The sequence below is a fragment of the Ixodes scapularis genome, unplaced genomic scaffold, assembly GCF_016920785.2.
Source record: "Ixodes scapularis isolate PalLabHiFi unplaced genomic scaffold, ASM1692078v2 PGA_scaffold3__209_contigs__length_174095766, whole genome shotgun sequence".
Classification (NCBI taxonomy): domain Eukaryota; kingdom Metazoa; phylum Arthropoda; class Arachnida; order Ixodida; family Ixodidae; genus Ixodes; species Ixodes scapularis.
Genome location: NW_024609868.1, coordinates 51,270,277 through 51,288,641, shown reverse-complemented (window position 1 = coordinate 51,288,641; position 18,365 = coordinate 51,270,277). Strand labels below are relative to the sequence as shown.

The 18,365-nt window shown below is 42.9% G+C and overlaps 1 protein-coding gene across 1 annotated transcript in view; it reads left to right on the top strand.

Annotated features, from left to right (window-relative positions):
• Positions 1-51: 51 nt before the first annotated feature.
• Positions 52-18,365, top strand: part of LOC8052184 (TBC1 domain family member 2B) — a 28,276-nt gene continuing 9,962 nt past the window's right edge. Inside the window, exons 1-9 of the mRNA XM_042292727.1 lie at positions 52-61; positions 172-352; positions 837-909; positions 7,493-7,767; positions 8,600-8,785; positions 11,563-11,658; positions 12,715-12,868; positions 13,603-13,733; positions 16,935-17,067. Coding sequence (XP_042148661.1) covers positions 52-61; positions 172-352; positions 837-909; positions 7,493-7,767; positions 8,600-8,785; positions 11,563-11,658; positions 12,715-12,868; positions 13,603-13,733; positions 16,935-17,067 — 1,239 coding nt within the window. The remainder of the gene's footprint in view (positions 62-171; positions 353-836; positions 910-7,492; positions 7,768-8,599; positions 8,786-11,562; positions 11,659-12,714; positions 12,869-13,602; positions 13,734-16,934; positions 17,068-18,365) is intronic.

Here is an 18,365-nt window from a genome sequence, read left to right as displayed (position 1 = left end):
TATCCCCAAAGGTCAATAAATGTTGCGGCACTAATGAATTTGGTCTGACATATGTTACTTAGTATATTTACGATCTTTTGTGAAACACTGACGCTAAATAAGCAGGAAATTATCACGCGCGTTACTGGTTTAATTACGTCGATAACGAAGTCCCGCCTCGCTCTCTTACAGCCCTCGCTAGGCTGAAAGGGAGGAGGAAGAGGTGGTACATCTTCGACGAAACCAGCTGCTGTCTCTACTCGTTCAAGAATGAGCTCGATGCCGGAGCAGGCAAGCAACCCACCTCGACCATAGACCTCCGCAATGCGGCCATCTCTTTTCTAGTGGACGAGGAAAACGGCTTTGTCATCTAGTAAGACCTCAAAAAATTTTGTTTCTCCTCTCGGAGAGTTTAGTCATTTGACAGTTTTAGTAGATCGTTCTTTTCAGGCCAGGCTATTTGTAGCGGGAGCCCGCACTGCCACTTCGATGCATGCTCTGAAGTGCGCGCCCGTAGCGGTAGCGGGCCTTCGAAAGCGATCTGCTAAAACTCCCTGCTTTAAATTCGAGGGCAGATTTCCGTATGGAATTCTTGTGTTGCAAAAAAAAAAAAATGTTTGCATGTAATTAATTTAATTATTAAGAGGGTTTTTCCTGATTTACAAGAGAGTTTCATTTGCACGGGTGTCAATTTGCTACTTCATAAAGGGGAACTTGGAACGGGGGATTAAACGGTACGATTCTAAAAGCTTAAGAAGGATCCCGTAGGAGTTTATTGCAACTGGAGTACTCTTGATAAAATGTTATTCATTTTACTAATGCATGTTTTCCCGTGTACTTCCGGGTCTCTCTTTCAGTTCTGATTGCAAGGAGTACGTGTTCATTGCTGATAGCCATGAGTCCATGATGATGTGGGTGATGGCCCTCCAAGTAAGCATTCCATTTCATTCTTTGGCCTCTCCTTAGCAATCTTATTCAAGGGGGGAAATAATAAAAAGGGGGATCCCGGTAATCGTAGGCGAGCATGTCAAGTCCATGTTCTTTTTATCGAGGCCCTCAATCATGCAGTTTGTCACCCTTGTAGATTAGCTCAATTTTCAAAATCAAACTAATCTAAAAAAATTAATTTCAGCTGAAAAAAAATATTCAGCTTGTTTTTTTAATACGTCTATCTGCTTACACTGGAACGTTATCCTGGCTCCAGATCGGGGTGTAAGATAGACAGGCGGAGAAACGAGAGCCAAATGAGCGACCGGATTGTGTCCCCCTCGGTGTTCTCGTTTTCTGTGGCACCATCTATGTGGAGCACCGCGAACTCTCACACCGGGTGGGCGAACGGTGGTAAGCGGTGGCGACCGGCTAAACTGACGGAGAAGGTTTCTCGTGGATTTTCAGTGGAGGACTGTCGTGCTCTCGGTTTATTTTGCGCACCCTCCCATAGAGTTCCATGCAAATTCGATTCCAATTTTTTTCTTCTCGCCGCAGCGCCATCTGTCGCAAATGGGGGGTACCCGCAAGCAGACAAGTACACAATCCGGTCACGGCGCTGCGGTAGGTTTCTATGGGCCGTTTCCCCACCTGTGTATCTTACACCCTGCTCCAGACCGTGTCAGTAGTGTGTATACTATTCTGAGTTATTTAGGCATTTGAGTGGCTCAACTTTGGCATTTCGAGGCATTTTTTTTTTTGTAAAGTAATGTATTGCATGTCGACCATCTTCTGACAGGGTCAGAAGATGGTCGACCCTGCCTGATAGTCAGTGTTTGTAACTGAATGGTGTTACTTTTAGATTAAGCGGATATGTAATAGGCGCTGCAAACAAATAAGAGGTGTTTGATGAAGTCTTGCAAACTTATATGTCTCATTAAATGTATATTCCATACTTGGTTAGTTGCTTTCTGTGGATATCTTAATCAAGGTGGGGTCATATTACGTGGTTTCATACTCAAGTCGTAGACATACATTTGCTAGTTGCCTTTGTCCATAAGACCACGTAAACTAATAGTGTCAAAGTGTCAAAGATTTTTTTTTTATTTTTTATTTGGGTATACACATGTATTATATTGACCTTTTTTTCTAGTGGAAAAAGGGGGAGGGGGGCTATTTTTTGCAATACGTACACAAAAAAGAATCAAATATGTTTTGTTCTTTGCATGTACCAAAACACAAGGCTGGGCACTTGCTGAGTGCGCAAATTATTCGTCCGAACACTGATACCGAGCGTCTAAAAATATTTACGAAAGGAAGCAATGATGTAATTAGCGCGAACACGACACTAAATCACTTTCTCGTTTTACTCTTCGAGAAAGGGAACAACGACATTGCAAGCACGAATGAAAACACGTATTTAGATAATCTAGAGCTAAGGGGGAGGGGGGAGGGGGGTAACTCGATTTATGAAGAGCGCTTGCAACTTAATGGCAAACGCCTCCCGCACAGATTCGTCGCAAGTGCGCATGCGTTGTGCTGTTGCGTGGAGAGGAGGAAAGCCGGCGTAAAGGCGGAGATGCTTGCCGTTGGAAACACTCTAAAATCAAGGCACACTCCACGCACTGCCGGCAGGTTGCGCCATCTAGCCACCAGCAGCGAAGGCACGAGACCCGCCGGTCTTGCAACGCCGCAGCCGCTTTCCGCTAGGCGGCGCAGGCTGCCGCGCGATGCGTATGCTCATTCGCGCGCATGCTGTTGCGTGTTTTTTTGTTTTTTTGTTTGTTCTGTTTTTGCGTAGTTATGTCCGATTTTGAGTTCGAAGCGAATTTGAAACGAATAGTGGTGTTGGTCGAATATTTTTTAATCAAATATCGAACACTATCTTCAAGCCTTTCACTACCGTGCACCATGCTTAAAGGCATGGTGCACGGTACAGTTCGCGCTCTCCACTTTTGCCCGCCTCCTCTTTTCCTATATCCTCTCCACTTTTACCTTGCCTCAACTTCGCTCCCTCACAGCTTAGGAGAGGAGAGCGCAAAGAGGATTATCGTCCCTGTGGAAAACGTAGGCCCTTAAACTAAAATCCAGCTGAACTCGTGAGGGTCGTTCCTAGCCTTCCACTTGTCCACTTCCAAGCTCAGTTAATTTTAATATAACTATATATTGATTAACTCTGACATGTAAACAATTAATTTGTCGTAGCTGTCGTGATCAAGGGGATTTAAAATCTGCTTGCCATAAACAAAAAAAAAAAAAAAAGAATAGTTCAAATTTTAATTAAAAAAAAATAATAACCAAGCGTGAATGACGGACGCCGGTTATCATGCCATCGCTACCAAACATATACTCTTCTATAATCGCGGCGGGTCGGCTCCGTTGAGTGCGCTTCTCACCGAACAACTGTGCAATACAGAAAAGCAATCCCCGCGGAGCCCGTAGTTCCGCGGGTATGGCTTCTTTGTAGTGCAAAGGTGCTGAATGCGAAGCGCACTCAAGCCGGGCTAACTCGCCGCGATTAACAGGAATAATAATAATAATAATAATAATAATAATAATAATAATAATAATAACAATAATAATAATAATAATGATAATATAGAATAAAAACACATCGAAAAGTGTGAATACCGTAGTTCATCTCGAAGCGAATATTGAATAGCGTATCATTCGAAACTACTATTCGAAAATTCAGGTATTCGCAAAACACTTAAAACTAGTATTAGCTGGCACATATTTAAAATGCCGACGAAAGTGTCACCTGGCGCGCGGGCACCCGTTATGCACATCAAAATAATTGTCCGCTTGAATCACTTGTGGTAACATTCTTTGAAGTCAAGCACCCACCAGCACTGTAGAGCGTGAGACCGCGATATCGGTTTCCCTATCTTGTGAATTAGTAATGGATGCTGGTAGGTGCCGACGTGTGTATCGCTCATGTTTGTACAAAATTGTGCTGTCTCGCCCGAAAATATCACATGGTATGCAGAACATTAGAGAAAGGCGGTGAATGCCATTACATAGATTCTACATTCACGATGAAAGGTTGTCGTGGATTGCCTTGTCGTGTCGTGGAGTGCCACAAACAAGTTTTTTTGTTTACAAACTGCTATGGTAAGTCAATAAGCAATTCTGATTTTCGTGGAGAGTTTGCTAAATGAATTTATAATATTGACAAAATCATTCACATTGAGATGGCTCGAGACTGGAGAAAAATTATATTGAAAAATTGAGACAAGAGCAAGTGGGTTTTTGGTTTCCATACTGATAAAATCTCACCAGTATGCCTGTGTCTTCAGTGTTATTGCTGCATTATTTTGTGTGAAGCAATCACGTGGCTCTTCTTTTTTTTTCTAGGAAAGTCGGGACTTATGTAGACACACTGTTGAACAACAGCCAAAGCCAGAAAGCAGAGAGCAAGCCAACGAGAGGAATAGCATCAAGAGGAAGATTTCTCTCCCGGTATGGAGGGTGAATCTATATGCTAAGCTTAACTTCGTAAGAAATATCTGTTTCTTTTTTTTTTTTTTTTTTCTGAAAGGGCTATTTTTTTTTAACATGAAGAAAGCAATTTTGCTTATACAGTGGTATAGCAAGGAATTGTTTTTGTGGGGAGCGGGGGGGGGGGGGGGGGCGGGGGGGGGGATGGTATCTCCACGGCAGGAGGGGGGAAAAGGGGAATAGCCACGACAGAAATGGTAGAGGGGAAAGGTTTGACTCTGATAACCCTCATTTGTCTTTGCAACTATGACTGCCGGATAGATCAGCCAACCACCCTATATAACATACAAATTGCATGAAAAATGGACATATGAAGCACCTTTCGGAGTACAAAGATGAGGTGTCAAGTATGGGCTTTTTGAATTGTGAAAGCGCAAAGTAAAAATGTCTGCTCGCTTCCCTAAACTAACCAAGGCAACGTTTCACAAGCTCCTAGAGCGGTTTGATTTCTTTTCTTTTTATAGATTTGCAGTGCATACATTTTATTAAATCAGTGAATGATTTGGTACATTTTTCTTCTGGGGATTTCAGATAGAAATGAGACTGGAAGAATCAATGAGCAATCGGGAAGCAGAGAACCATGAAGCACACCACATGCGCCAAGTGCAACGCGAGAGGAAGCTGTCCCTGCAGCACAACAGGAGTAATATTTCCAAATTCATATATCACTTTACCTCATCAAAGCAAAGAATTCAACAGCTTTTGATCTAAATGTTAGAGTAATCATAATAAGTTGGCTTTGACATTTATTGGTTGCAACTGGCCAAGGCCAGCTCATAGTATACGCTGTCTGTACATTTCATGAGAGCTTTTGCTCATAAATGTTTTGTAGGCTTATCTCGTCTGAATTTACAAGGAAAAAGTTCCACTCTACGAGGCAGATTCAAATACAAACTACTTTTCTTAAAGGGGCCCTGCAATCATATTTAAGCGTCTACCTTTTTAGCGGTTTCCACGTCTCTTGCGGTTCGGGCAAGCCAGCGGGCATGGAGAGAGTAACTAAATATCAGTGCGTCATATTTTAACCGGACGACGCGGAAACCTCCTCCACCGACGGGGGCGACCCGCGGTACCGAAAGCGCGCAAAATGTGACGTCTTTGCTACTGGGCTTACTGCTGGTCAGAGCCGCTAAAAGCTTCTTTCTAGTCAAAATACAAAATATAGGTGTGAACCGTTTCAATTATTTATAAAAGTAGTTTTTGTTCAGTATTTTAGATCAGAAAAGAAACGAATGCAGTTCATAAGGTACGGAAACAAGAAATGACCCGTCGACATACCCGCCACCAAGCGGTGGAAAAGGCGGCGCATACTAGAAAGGAGTAGTGGGATAAGGCGCCAACACGGAAAGGTCCCGGATGCACGCGGCGGCGCTGCGGTCTTATGGACAGGAGGATTCGACCGGCATCGAGCGTTCCGAAGGCCTTCGGCGAGAAGCTTTGTCTTGCGGGTTGGCCGTTTCGCGGTATGGGAGCGCAAAGTGGCTCCCATTCTGAACTGATCTTTAACCCGTGTTTGCTGTCGTTTGTGGGCAATAAAGTGTCATGCCGAATTAGTCTTTAATCGCGCAGCAAATGCAATGAGAGCCGCTCTGGCTGCCCGCTGGATACAGCCTATCCAGAACATGTTTAGTGGCTCCCTCTCGCGCCGTCGACACGGAGTGCGGCGGCCGTGTGCACTCGAGAAGCTCACTATCCCTCCTGTAGTTCACGGCCACACTCAAGCAACCAAGGACGTCACGAGGGAAGTTATTTTTTGCTTGTTTTTGTAATTTTAATTTGCCTATAACTCTTAAAATAAAGCTAATTTTGAAAAAGAAAAGTTTGACTAAGTTACTACGTTCAGTGCGCTCAGATTCGGTGCAAATTAAAACCCAGTAAAAAAAGTCTGCAGGGCCCCTTTAAGGTGTGACAAGCTTGCGGTCAAGCTCAGCTTCCCTGCATCTCAATGCTGTACTTCTCTGGAGTACATTACTGCGTTGCACAGAAGAGAACTGAACTGCATGTGTACTGATCTCAGATCACTGTTTAGGTTGACGTGTGAACTATTTTGATATGAAAGAACCATCAGGATTCTACCTTTTACGTGATTAGTAGGTATTTCTAACACTTTCCTCCACCTTTTTATATTTCTTCGTTTTTTTTGTCTGAATACCACTCGCATTATCATTCTTGTGAGATATTACTGAATTTGTTCCAAAGAGGGAAATGAAAATAGGCGTACAATGGTCAAGTAACTCCTGTATGCTTAAAAACAAAATTAAATGATAAGGAACAGCTCGTATAACTCTGGTCATATCTTGAGTAACTTGCAAGAATGTTTTATATCTGCGTAAGAATGCTTGTCGGAATGCTATAACCTTTTCTTTTTAAGCATAGAACTGCACAATCAATCTCGAATACTCCAAAGGTATTCAAAATCACATTCTCATTTTATGAAAAAAAAAATGTGCACGGTTGTTTCAAAAGAGCAATTCAGCTTTAATAAAACAATTCAGTAATCGTCGATGCGATCGACACATATATTTGTTCATTACGATTTCTCCCAAAAGTTAGAACAACCCAGACTGAGAAATAAAATAACTTGACTATGGCAGACAGCCTAGTAAATGGGCATACATCAGCCTCTCAAATGCTGAAATGAGCCTGCTGTCAGCTAGTTGCTGCCAAGTACTCTCACTACGAATACTTGCCATATCCGTAATCTTAAAGCAGGCATGCCAAGGCAAGGATGGGCCTTGCACGGGTGTGACGGTACTGCTAACTGAAGGCCGCAGTCACAGTCCTACTACGTCGTACAGAAGAAAGCTGTCCCATTGGTCATACAAAAACTGTCTGTAGACAAGTTCGAAGCATGTACAAAGCATACATGCTACAAACATGCTTGAGACACGTCTTCAGACACTCCTGTCATCAACTCTGTTGCGAACACCGTGTCTTCTGTACGACGTACGAGCAGTGTTATTTTGGCTTAAAGCCTAATAAGGAAGTAGGAAAGTTGTGTCGTGTGGCTTGTCGTCCGATAGAGACAGCAGTGTACCTTACACCTCAGAGACTACACACTGACACGTTCTGGAATGCAGCCAAGGTATGGCAGACGACGACGCTGTCCACTATTTCCCATTCGTCGGCCATGGAAGAAGAGGAGGACGTCACCAAGGGGGCCTCCGCCACGACGGGCAGGCTGGCACGGCCGCCCCTCGCCTCCACTTCGTCGTCCGAGGGGGTCTCCTCGGCCCTGGGCACGACGAGTCTTCGAGGGTCCCAGGCAGAGCGAACGTCCGGGGTCAGGGCTGCACGCAGCAGAGACGGTGGCAGCAACAACTCCGGACGTACTCACCACCGGAGGGTGCCGCTGAGGAGGTGCGTCTGAATGTGCTGCAGGCTAGGTAGAGCTTAACTGTTGATATTAACAGCATTGGATAGTCTTATGCACCCATCCATCCATCCGTCCATTCATCTCTCTGTCTGACTCAATCTGACTCCTGCAGAGAAGATTTGCTTCAATGGGAAAAATAGCATCTGGATCTATAACCAAAGCCTGGTTGTGGATCCATCGTGAAGTAAAAATAATGCAAAAACGTATATCTCAAAGCACGCACTACAGAGAATAAAAAGTAAGAACTTTCATTTTGATTAGCTCGGTCAGTGACCATCACTAAAACGAAACAATCGATATAGGTTGTGTAACATTCTATTTTGTAGCGGAGATGCCATGAAGCTGCGTCACTGCCATACTTGCCTAGGTTTTGCACGGATAAGGAATGAAGGCGTGAGCCCAGGAGTTCATGTTGAAGATGTTGGCCTTGAGAGTAGCGTGCCCAGTGATCATCTGCTGCGGCCAGTCATTTGTTAACAAGAACAAAAACATGATAAACATTATTTTTCTGTTTGAGGCAATGCATTCGTTTGGTCTAGGTGTGAGCACATCAGGACTTTTCTTATCAAAGTTTATAAACTATCATTCTGCAAAGCATTCTCAGTGCTTGGCTTTCAAACTAGATGTAAAAAGATGTCGAATCCAAAAAAAATTTAACACATCTGTCACTGTGTATGATGTGGTGCTGTTTGGTTAAAGCTGTTTTATTATCACCACCTTTGCTCGTTATATTTCGCGGCATTTTTCCAGTTCAAACACAAGGCTTCGAATCTTTTCTGTAATGTTGAGTCCAATAGCATTTCATGTACTTTACAGAGTGAGTCACCAGAGTAGCGCAGGAGTCACATCTGGTTGCGAGTCGGACTCTGACAATGCCGAGAGAGGCGGGACCCAGCGTGACTGTGGAGGGTTCTCAGCCGCCATGCGAGAGCGCATCCGCTACCTCCGCTCCGTGGCCAACCCTGATTCAGCCAGAGATGCTGTGAGGCAAGAACGAACAGGGTAGGCTTGTCGATTATTCTCTCGAGTACTTCTCGCATGCTTGATGTGGTAGCCCATGAAGGTTTTTGTCGGGATCACAAGACATGTAAACATGTTCAAACGCTGCAGCTACTATACCAAGGAGAATTATAAAAAGGTATTTTCAGCCAACAGTATGTATGGTTGTGCTGGTGACTATCATCCCCGACAATCAGTTGGTAGTACTAGTAAAATATACTGCATTTCGCCGTCAGTTCTGAGCAAAGTTGATAGCACAAGTAGGGGCACAGTGCCCTGGACAATGCCTTCGCTGTGAGGGACCGCGAGCACTGCAGGCAGGCACGCTTAGTGTTAAGATCTTGCTGGCTTTGTCTAGGACAGACCTGATTCGACTTATACTAGTGTCACTAAATAAGCTACGCTTCAGAGTAACGACACTTGCCCGTATTGTGGCTTAAATCATGGTTGCCAGTTACCTGAATCTTTATCTGCAATCGTAGAAAACGCTTTTCGGTCCTCCACAAACGTTTAAACAGCTCGCGACAGAGCAAAACAACAGAGCATGAGCTTTCTAACGCCGAATCTAATGCTGAGGATGTCGCACTTTTGAATTATGACTATCGGCTACTGCGTCTGCTCTGCACAAGCACCAAATTACGGCGCCCGCAAAATTGTCGAGGAACAGAATGCCGATACTCTAAGCGCAGCTCATTTAGTGGCTCTAACTAATACAATGCTGGCTGGAAACACACCACTACTATATGTAGCGACACCACTCTCTAGTTATGCTGATGCCAACCAAATTAGAGCAATTAATGTTTTTTTAATTGCATTGTTGCAACGAAATCAATTTTATACCTATTTAAAGGTGCACGTCATTATACAAGTTTAATTTTACAGTCATTGTAGAGCATAAGGATAACTATTGCTTCCATCTTGTGGGACTATTGTCAACTAGCCAGAGTGGAGAGGAGATTACTGCCTTGAAAGCTCACGTATAAAATCAGGCATCTGTTTGCTGTCTGGCTTGAAGCGCTTCACCATATACATTTTTGACTCCAAGAAATATGTTGTCAGGTTTATTTAGACCTAGTTCTATCACGTGGCTGAATTTTTCACCTACTGAATTCACTGACTTTCTGGGAAATAGCAGCCTCAAGTGTAAGTTTAGTAACCATGTGCGAATAGTAGATTTTGAGTTTGAAGCAAATTTAAAGTAAATAGCGGTTTTGGCCGAATATTTTTAGTTGAGTATTGAATATTTTCTCAAAGCCTTTCACTTCTGTTTGATCATGCTTAAACTAAAACCCAGCTAAACTTGTGAAGGTTTTCCCTAAGCTTCCACAAGTCCCTTTCTAGGAAAATTTTAACTGAACTATATGTATTTATGAAGTGTGACCCTCAGAAAGTCTGATGCCCTGGGTTAGCAACTAAAGGACAAATTTGACACAAAATGAAACCTATAGAGATGCCCAGCTATACCTAATTGAGTGAATTTACAAACCTTGTTATATATATAGATTGAAACAAAAAAAAAATATTTGCGTGCGCAAAGATTTTTTCATTCAATCTTGAATTTAAGCAAACAAACATGAAATAATCACGAATGATGAATGCAGCTTGTTAGGACATGTCAACCTAACATATAATCTTGCATAACAGTTTTCCCTGACGCCCTCGACCCTGTCTCCTCTTCCTTTAACTTCTTATCCTCTCTCAACCTTCCCTTACGGTCCTCTGTGCTCGAAGCCAACGTCTAATAAATACTATATGCGTTAAAAGTCGAAAGATGTCCGTCCTTGTCCGCCCTTTTTATTTATTCTTTCTGTAACCAGCCACAGTTTAGTTTTGAAAATTTTACTGCAATGTAGATACCAGCGTTCGCAAAATTTCAATATATTTTTTAAATCCACCATGCGCGCGTGTGCACCATGCCACTTTGAAAGTGTGCTTTTATCCCAAGCACGTAATTGCGATATTCATACTTTTCTGAGTGTTGACTGCAGCGGGTTACCCCGTTGAGTGCGTTTCTTACCAAGTACGGGGGCACTGCTGTGAAGAACACCCGCGGAGCCTGCTCCCGCGGGTATTACTTCTCCGCAGAGCACCTGCGTCTGGTGAGAAGCGCACTCAACGGGGCTAACCCGCCGCGATCAACACTTCGAAAAATACAAATATGGCAGTTCATCTCGAAGCAGATGTCGAATATTGTATTATTCAGAATTTCGAATATTCGCACAACACTAAAGTTTAGTAGGTTAATGAATGGGTGTAGCTTTGGTATGTGTTACTAATACAATAGTTTGCGATGGGTTAAGAGTAACGTGGAAGCTCCTCACACATTTTTTCCACCTTAGCTGAGCAAACGCTGGAGAGGAGGTGACCTCCTCTCCAGTGTTTGCTCTAATAAAGTGGAAAGAGATGGGAGGAGCTTTCACTTTACTCTTAACCTGTCCCCGACTATAGTTATGATTGAGCCAGTGAAGCAATCAAATTGAGGTTCAACCTTTTTTTACTTTAGCGATTCTAAAGAATTATATTCTAGTGAAAATTATTTCAATGTTTTAAGCAAGAAAAACATGCTTAGTGTTGCAGTTGGTGCATGATAATATAAAGCAGTGATTGAGAAAGCATAAGAGACAAACACAGAGCACAAATTCTCTAGCATTTTACTTTTCACTTTTTGCTCCGTGACATTTCCCTTTCTTCTTTGTGATGTCTTGAGTTTGTTATCATAGTTCCGGTAAAATTTTTGTAGAGTCTTTTTTGAGCTTAGATTTAACCATTTCTTCATGCAGATCGTTGTCTGGAAATTCTGTATCTAGCGACTCAGCCATTGGTCATGGGGACTCGGCGCTCTCGCTTCGCCTTCACGAACTGGAAACTGAGCTTATGTTAGTAACTTTTCTTCTCATTCAATATGCACTCACTTACATTAGTCATGTACATTAGCCATCACATTCTTTCAGTAGTGGTCCAAAATCTCAATGGCATCTTTGTTGGCGTTGATTGCAAAACCCAGCTCTATCTGTCAATTAAAGTACTATCAATAGGTAGTATGACGTATGAATATTTATTGTAAGTGAAAAGGTCTTTTTTAGGGTTACTTTTGATAACACGTTATTAGCTTGTTGCTCTGACTGTCAATGACCTGCTTACATATTTGTTTGGTCAACAGGCATTAATCTAAGACTTCTTTTGCTTTTAACCTCTAATAGTATTGACTTGTAATTTCGCTTATACGAGTTTGAGTCAGTGAAGCTACCATTGCATAGGGCATGCCATCTTTTGGGAAGTTTTTGTTATACTGCACATTATTTTTGAATATGTGGTGTGGATATTCTGGTTAACTTGGCAAGGGCAGTTGGTTTCGACTAGGGATATGTTGCCCTCATCACTGATTGTGCCGTAAAATGCAGAGCAAGCACTCACCCGAAATTGGGAGATAATCTTAAAAAACTGGGGGATGGGCAGTTGTTAGATTCAAGAACAAAAATGCAGAAGGGGCACTGATTGGGTGGGCTTCACTGCTTCACACTAGAGCTCTGGAGCTAGCTCGGTGAGCTCAGAGTCTCGGGTGAGCACTTGATATGTGCTCACCCCAGACTTTGCATAGTTTTCAGGCATTTCAAAGTAATGGGTTAGTGCTTATTATGAAGTGGGTGCAACCTTTGATATATTACAGTATGTTGAACACCCCCCTCCCCCCCAAAGAAAAAGGCCTCAATAGCAACCAACTTTTCACCGTTAGATGTGGTGTCTTCTAGGTTTCTTAGCAAATCTAATCTAAGGTTGCTATGAATACTTTTTTAACACATCATTCTCATTTCTGCAGTGTCCCCATGCCGCGTTTGTTTTGTTCGATAACAGTGTGTCATAATGCTTACCTAGTCTATAAGAACAGAAACACATCTAAGGTGCGGTGCACGTGCCTCTGGCATTCTTTACAGGGCAACTAAATGTGAGCTTGCCAAGGCATTCAACCGGGAAACAGTTCAGAAGAATGCCCTCATAGAGCAGGAAGGTCTAGTCTCAGAACTGCATCAGCAAATCCGCTGCCTGGAGACTTCATCTGAGGATCCAAAGTATGAGCAACTTGGTCACGTGTCACCTTGTTAGTGACACAGTTTTGTTACGTGTCATTTCAAACTTGAGACTGCTTATGGTGCAACCATATGCTAGCAGTTTCATGCCAGCTGTAGCTCAGGAGTAATGCATGGAAAAAATGTCTTCTGAGTACTCCTGATATCTGTGAATTGCAAAAAAACCTAATAAATGGAATCTGTTTGTGGCCCCATGTAACCACATCAGCATACCGTCGAAAACAAAACTCTCATTTCTTACCGGTAGAAAATCAACAGTTAAACATTTATTGTGGATGTATGTAAGTTTGGCTGAAGAAAATGAAAGAAAAACAACATGACTATTCTTTGGAATCAATGTTTTCAGCTCATTACGGTCAGAGCAACGCGCAAATGTCTAACATTGCTTGCAAGGAACCATCAATTATTCTGTTGTCTGGGAAGAGTTTTAAAGTTTGGGTGGAGGGGGCAAAGTATATAATCCTTAATTAGTCACAACATATGTCTCTGTATTTTTGTTGTTTTTTGCAAAAGATAAAGCAAGCTGTTATGAAAAGGGAAGATTGTTCCTTAGAATTTCTTTTTTATTCGTTGCTTCATTGTCATGAAAGGTAGTCAGGAGGCTTTCACAGAAGATATTGAGAACTTGGTCTGTCGTTCTCTTTTAGTTGCATCCTCTGTGTTATTTTTACAATGCTGAGCTGAGACAACAATGAAAAGACCCGTCCTTCTAATGGTGCACATTTTCTCAGGAAGGGCTGCAGTGTGCAGAGGCTAAACGAAAAGTGCTGCATGTTGGAGAACCACAACCGCTTCCTCAATGAAGAAGTCCTGAAGCTGTCCAAGCGCCTTCAGCAACAGCAGTGCCACAGCGTCACTTATCAAAAGTAAGAACTGACTGTCTCATGTTATCGTTTTGCACATTATTGCCAATTCTACTGCCCAAATCTTGCAAGTATCTTAGGAGCTAAAGAAAGCTGGCACTGTGGACCCTTTAAAAAATTCAGTGGCATATAATAGATTAAATAACAGTAACTTTTCGATCACTAATGGAGGTTCGGCATTTCATTTAGCACCTTAACTCTCTTACATCGGTGGCAGACGATGACAGTGCTCTTGATTATGCAGTTTGCATTCTATTTGTTCCACTTTCGTTTGTGGCAAAGAAACTTTATGCGAAGCACTGACTCCAGTAAAGCTTTGTATAAAATTCACTACGCTAAAGCGCGAGACACATGCGCGAAAAATCCATCCGATCCGACGTCCGATCCGGCAATACGACTGCCTGATACGAAATGTTTGGTCGTATCAGACGTCTGATCGGCGATCCGGCGTGCGTCCGACGCGCCAGATAGTTTCGCACGGCGGATGGACTGTCGGAAGCGTCCAGCCAATGACAGCACAGCTAGCGCGAACGTCATGATGACGTACTGGGTCTGGCGGGACGAACAAGAAAACGCGACTGACCTTGGCAACAAGCGGGACGCGTGAATCCCGCTGGCTTATTCGAGAAAGGCGGCCCAGCAAAGAAAGCACGTGCTAGTGAGAACGAGCTCCTAATTTCGCTTTTGCGAGCTGAACCGTAAATTTGGGACCAGAGATCGTACCCTGTATAGGGACGCGGACCTAGCTGGAGCGCTTGGATCTCCAGGGCGGAGCCGAACGGATCGTCGTGTCGCATGCAAGGTCGGAAGCGTGTGCCTCAAACTGTCGCGTGCGGCAATTCGGAGTGGCGTTCGGGCTGTCGGATCGGACGTCGGATCGGACGATTCTGCCGTCCATGTGTCTCGCGCTTAAGGAGCTTTCAAGCCAAACATATTCCAAACGATTTATTATACCCGAGTTTGGAATTAAAATGATGCAACTCTTCTACTAACATCTCGAGTTTGCCTGTGCGCATGTCTCGGCTTGTTTTTTCGTTAGCCACCTGAAGGCCGCCATTAGTATCACACAGATGTTGTACACTTAGATGAGAGATCAAGGTTGCCAGACTGAATTTGTAAAAGGGTCCTTCGCAACACCCCATCGATAACAACGCCGTAGTGCTGGATTCTGTACGTCACCCATTGGAGGCGTGACATGAGTCCCACCTTTTGGGATGACTGGTGTTCCCTCGGTGAGAACACGAGTCCTAGCTGAATGCCGACACAGCACTCGTGACAAATATGTGTCCCGCGCAAGCCTCTGGTAGGTGATATAAAGAAATCCGACTCTACGGTCTCATTACTTAGGGGGCGTTTGTCTGTTGGTCTCACACTTTCCTAGGTTATGCACTTTCCGGTTTTAACCACAAAACATCAACCGGCGACGAAAATATGAAATCGGTTACAACCAAAAAGCACTGGTGGTCGAATTTCGTTTGCCCTGATCAAAAACGAATTCACATTGACTAAGGGTGTAAAGAGCCTGACTTGTTTCTCACTTTTTATGACATTGGTGTCCTAGAAATGTGGTGGCGACAAATTTGGCACAAAAAAAATGACTACGTTTGGCTACTTTTGAATTGCGGTTTGGATACTTTTATCAACCGGCCAACGGCAAGACTGGTTCCGGAAATAAAATTTGCATATCTATTTTATAAGGCGCACCAGTCTGCACAATAATTTTTTTCACAAATAACTTTTTTATTGATAATCACAGTTTTTAGTTTCACAGGTGGTCCAACGGAAACACACTAGTGTTTAAAAAATAAATGAACACCGAAGAACATCCGCCTAAATTTTTTTGTTAAGAAATATTGGCAAAATACACACCCTAACTATATTGTACAGTGTACTTAAAAATGCTTTTACTCACATTGAGGTTTGTTTGGTCTTCTTATCTAGAAAAATATATTTCTAATAAATGGAAGCTTTGCTGGTCGTTTGAGATTGATAATTTGTAACCATTATGTTCAGTGGAGACAAGAAGCATGAGCGGCTACATAAAACCTATCCTTTTACATGGTTCTCATATGTTACCTTTAATAAACAACAGTATGAGTTAATACCAGTAGGTATTCTTGTTTTGAAGCATCACACTAGTAGTTAGGACGAACTTGCATCCATTCTGTGAATATTTCATATCCATTGGCAAGCTTGGCAATGCTCAAGGAAACTCGACTCTGTGTGCGTAGCAGCTCTGCACCTTGGTCGAAAACTTAAAATTTTGGTGGAGAGCTTTAAAGCCACCAACGATGTCTAGAAGTTTTGGCTTAATATGCTTTGAGCAGGCTTTGCTGCGGTATTGTTGTTAACTGCAGAGGAGCATGCTACACAATGCTGACAAGTGACATGTCGTAATGTAGTGCCGCTAGCATCTATGGTCTGATCACCCAATGATTAGTTTGCCAGGTTAGTGTAACGGCCATACAACATTCTAATAGCTAACATTCAGAAAGGTGGTACCCACATCAGTGCATTTCATTCGTTGTTATCTAGCGCGAATGAGCAGACAGAGACATGAAGCTTCTCTGCATTGCTGCTTCCCTGTAGCCCACCAAAATGGGAAGAAGTGCTCTTTCCAGCGAGGACCAGCAAATGTTTACATCAGTCTTAAAATGAAAGTTTCTTGGTACACGTCCATTTTAAGCAGCAGCTATTGCACTGTTATACATATGAATTATGTATATTATGTGGCTTCATAAAAGTGTCGTTGCTGTTTGTGTTTACAAAAAAACTTGAGAGAGTTACTGCCTTTGACAAATGTTTTTGAAAGATCTGTTTAAGTGTTCAATAGGAATATTCATGCTCAGTTTCAAAATCCGCCATATTGCTCACAGCTTTGAGAGGCCTTTTCCCCAAGCAAGTTTATAAGAAGCCGTTCTGCACAATCACCCAAAACATTCCTCCTAGTATAAAAATTACATTTGGGACAAATTTTTAGCAAGAGCCTGAAGTGGATGCGATTATAACAATAAACTTTAAAGGCATGAGCATTTCATTTTCTAAGGAATCAGTGTACTCTCATAGCTGCACTAGCTGGTCAGCTGCTTGATGTCATCTTTTGTGCCTTTAGTAGTTCTGCCTTGGCCATAAGAAGGACTTGTGCTCACTATGTTGGGTGCCGCAGCTGATTGGTTTTTTCTTTCCCGTTCCTGTACTGCCCAGCTGCCTGCACGACCAGGAAAGGGAGATTGACCAGCTCAAAAGGGACTACGTGTTTCTGATGCAGTCGGCCATCAGGATACGCTCCATGGAAGGGCCGGAAATCATGGAGGTCTATCTGTATGGTGGCGAAAAAGTGTGTCTCCTTTGAACCCTTCATTTACAAAAAAAAAAAAAAAAAAAAAAAAAAACTGATTGATCTCACTGAACAGCTTTAACCGTAAAATATAGAGCAGGTGCCCACCCAAAATTGGGAGATAATTTTAGAAAAGCTGGGTGATGGGTGCCTGCTAGGTCCAAAAGTCAAAATCAAAATGAAATTTGACTTTTGAGTTTGTACGGCGTAAGGTATGCATGCCTTTGAGGTGCGGTGACACTGGTCTACACTGTAGGTGAGAAATTTAGCCAGTACAGTACCTGGGGCCTTTTATGTGCATCGCACAGTAATACATGGGTTCTACAGCGCAAGCTTTCGCTCCACGTGCTCCAAGCCGCGGTGCGCTAACACGCTTGACGTCCGATCCCCCGCTCCAAAAGCTAAAACGCAGGGGGTGCACCTACTGCATTTTGCTGCTTCACCACTTTTGAATTTTGCATCTGCTTCACCGCTTTGCACCAAGGTGCTTAGAGAAGCGGCTGACAAGGGGTGCGCACCTCGGTTAGCTACGGGGGCTTAGACATCTGTGGTAGGCACTTGCTGTGACCTTTGCTTAGCTCTCAGACATTTCAAAAGTAGCGGGTAGGTGCTTATTGTGACCTGGATGCAAGCTCGGCATCTTATGGCATTACTTTTTGTTTGACCGAAAAGAATTAGTTTGGTTGAAAAATTCCAAGCAAGAACAAGAAGAGTAGTATGGAAAGAATAATCTCTGATATTTAGACAATTGTGGCTACTTTACAATCAGTAATAATGGCCTGTCTTTAAAGCAGACCCTCCAGTTTGGTAACCAAAGATAACACAACTCAGTGAAGTCTAACAATCTGGCACTTAGTGCAGGTAGACTCTGATTGTTTTAAAACACCTCCGCCATTTCTGCCAACCTCTTACTTATCTGTCTCCTTTCATAAATTCCTACCTAAATGACAGAGAGAGAAAAATTTTGACGTGGTCAACAATAAACGATTGCATCTACATCTCTAGGTTTTATTTTCACATTTCTGGGATCATAAAGTAGAAAAAGGAACACGCATTATCCAACACGGGGAATATGAACATTCTTTCTGTGTCTTTGTGGTCAAACAATAATAGAAATGTTTGACCTATGCACTTCGCTAGTGATATCTACGTTTTTATATAAGAGTAGGTTTAGTTGATTCGCTCCAACTCATTACCAAGCTGTTGGAGGGCACTCCCCTAGAGTTTATATGTACTAACCTTCCCACCTCTTCCTCAGAAAAATAATAATCAATCCCCATTTTTAGGCACTTCGTGCT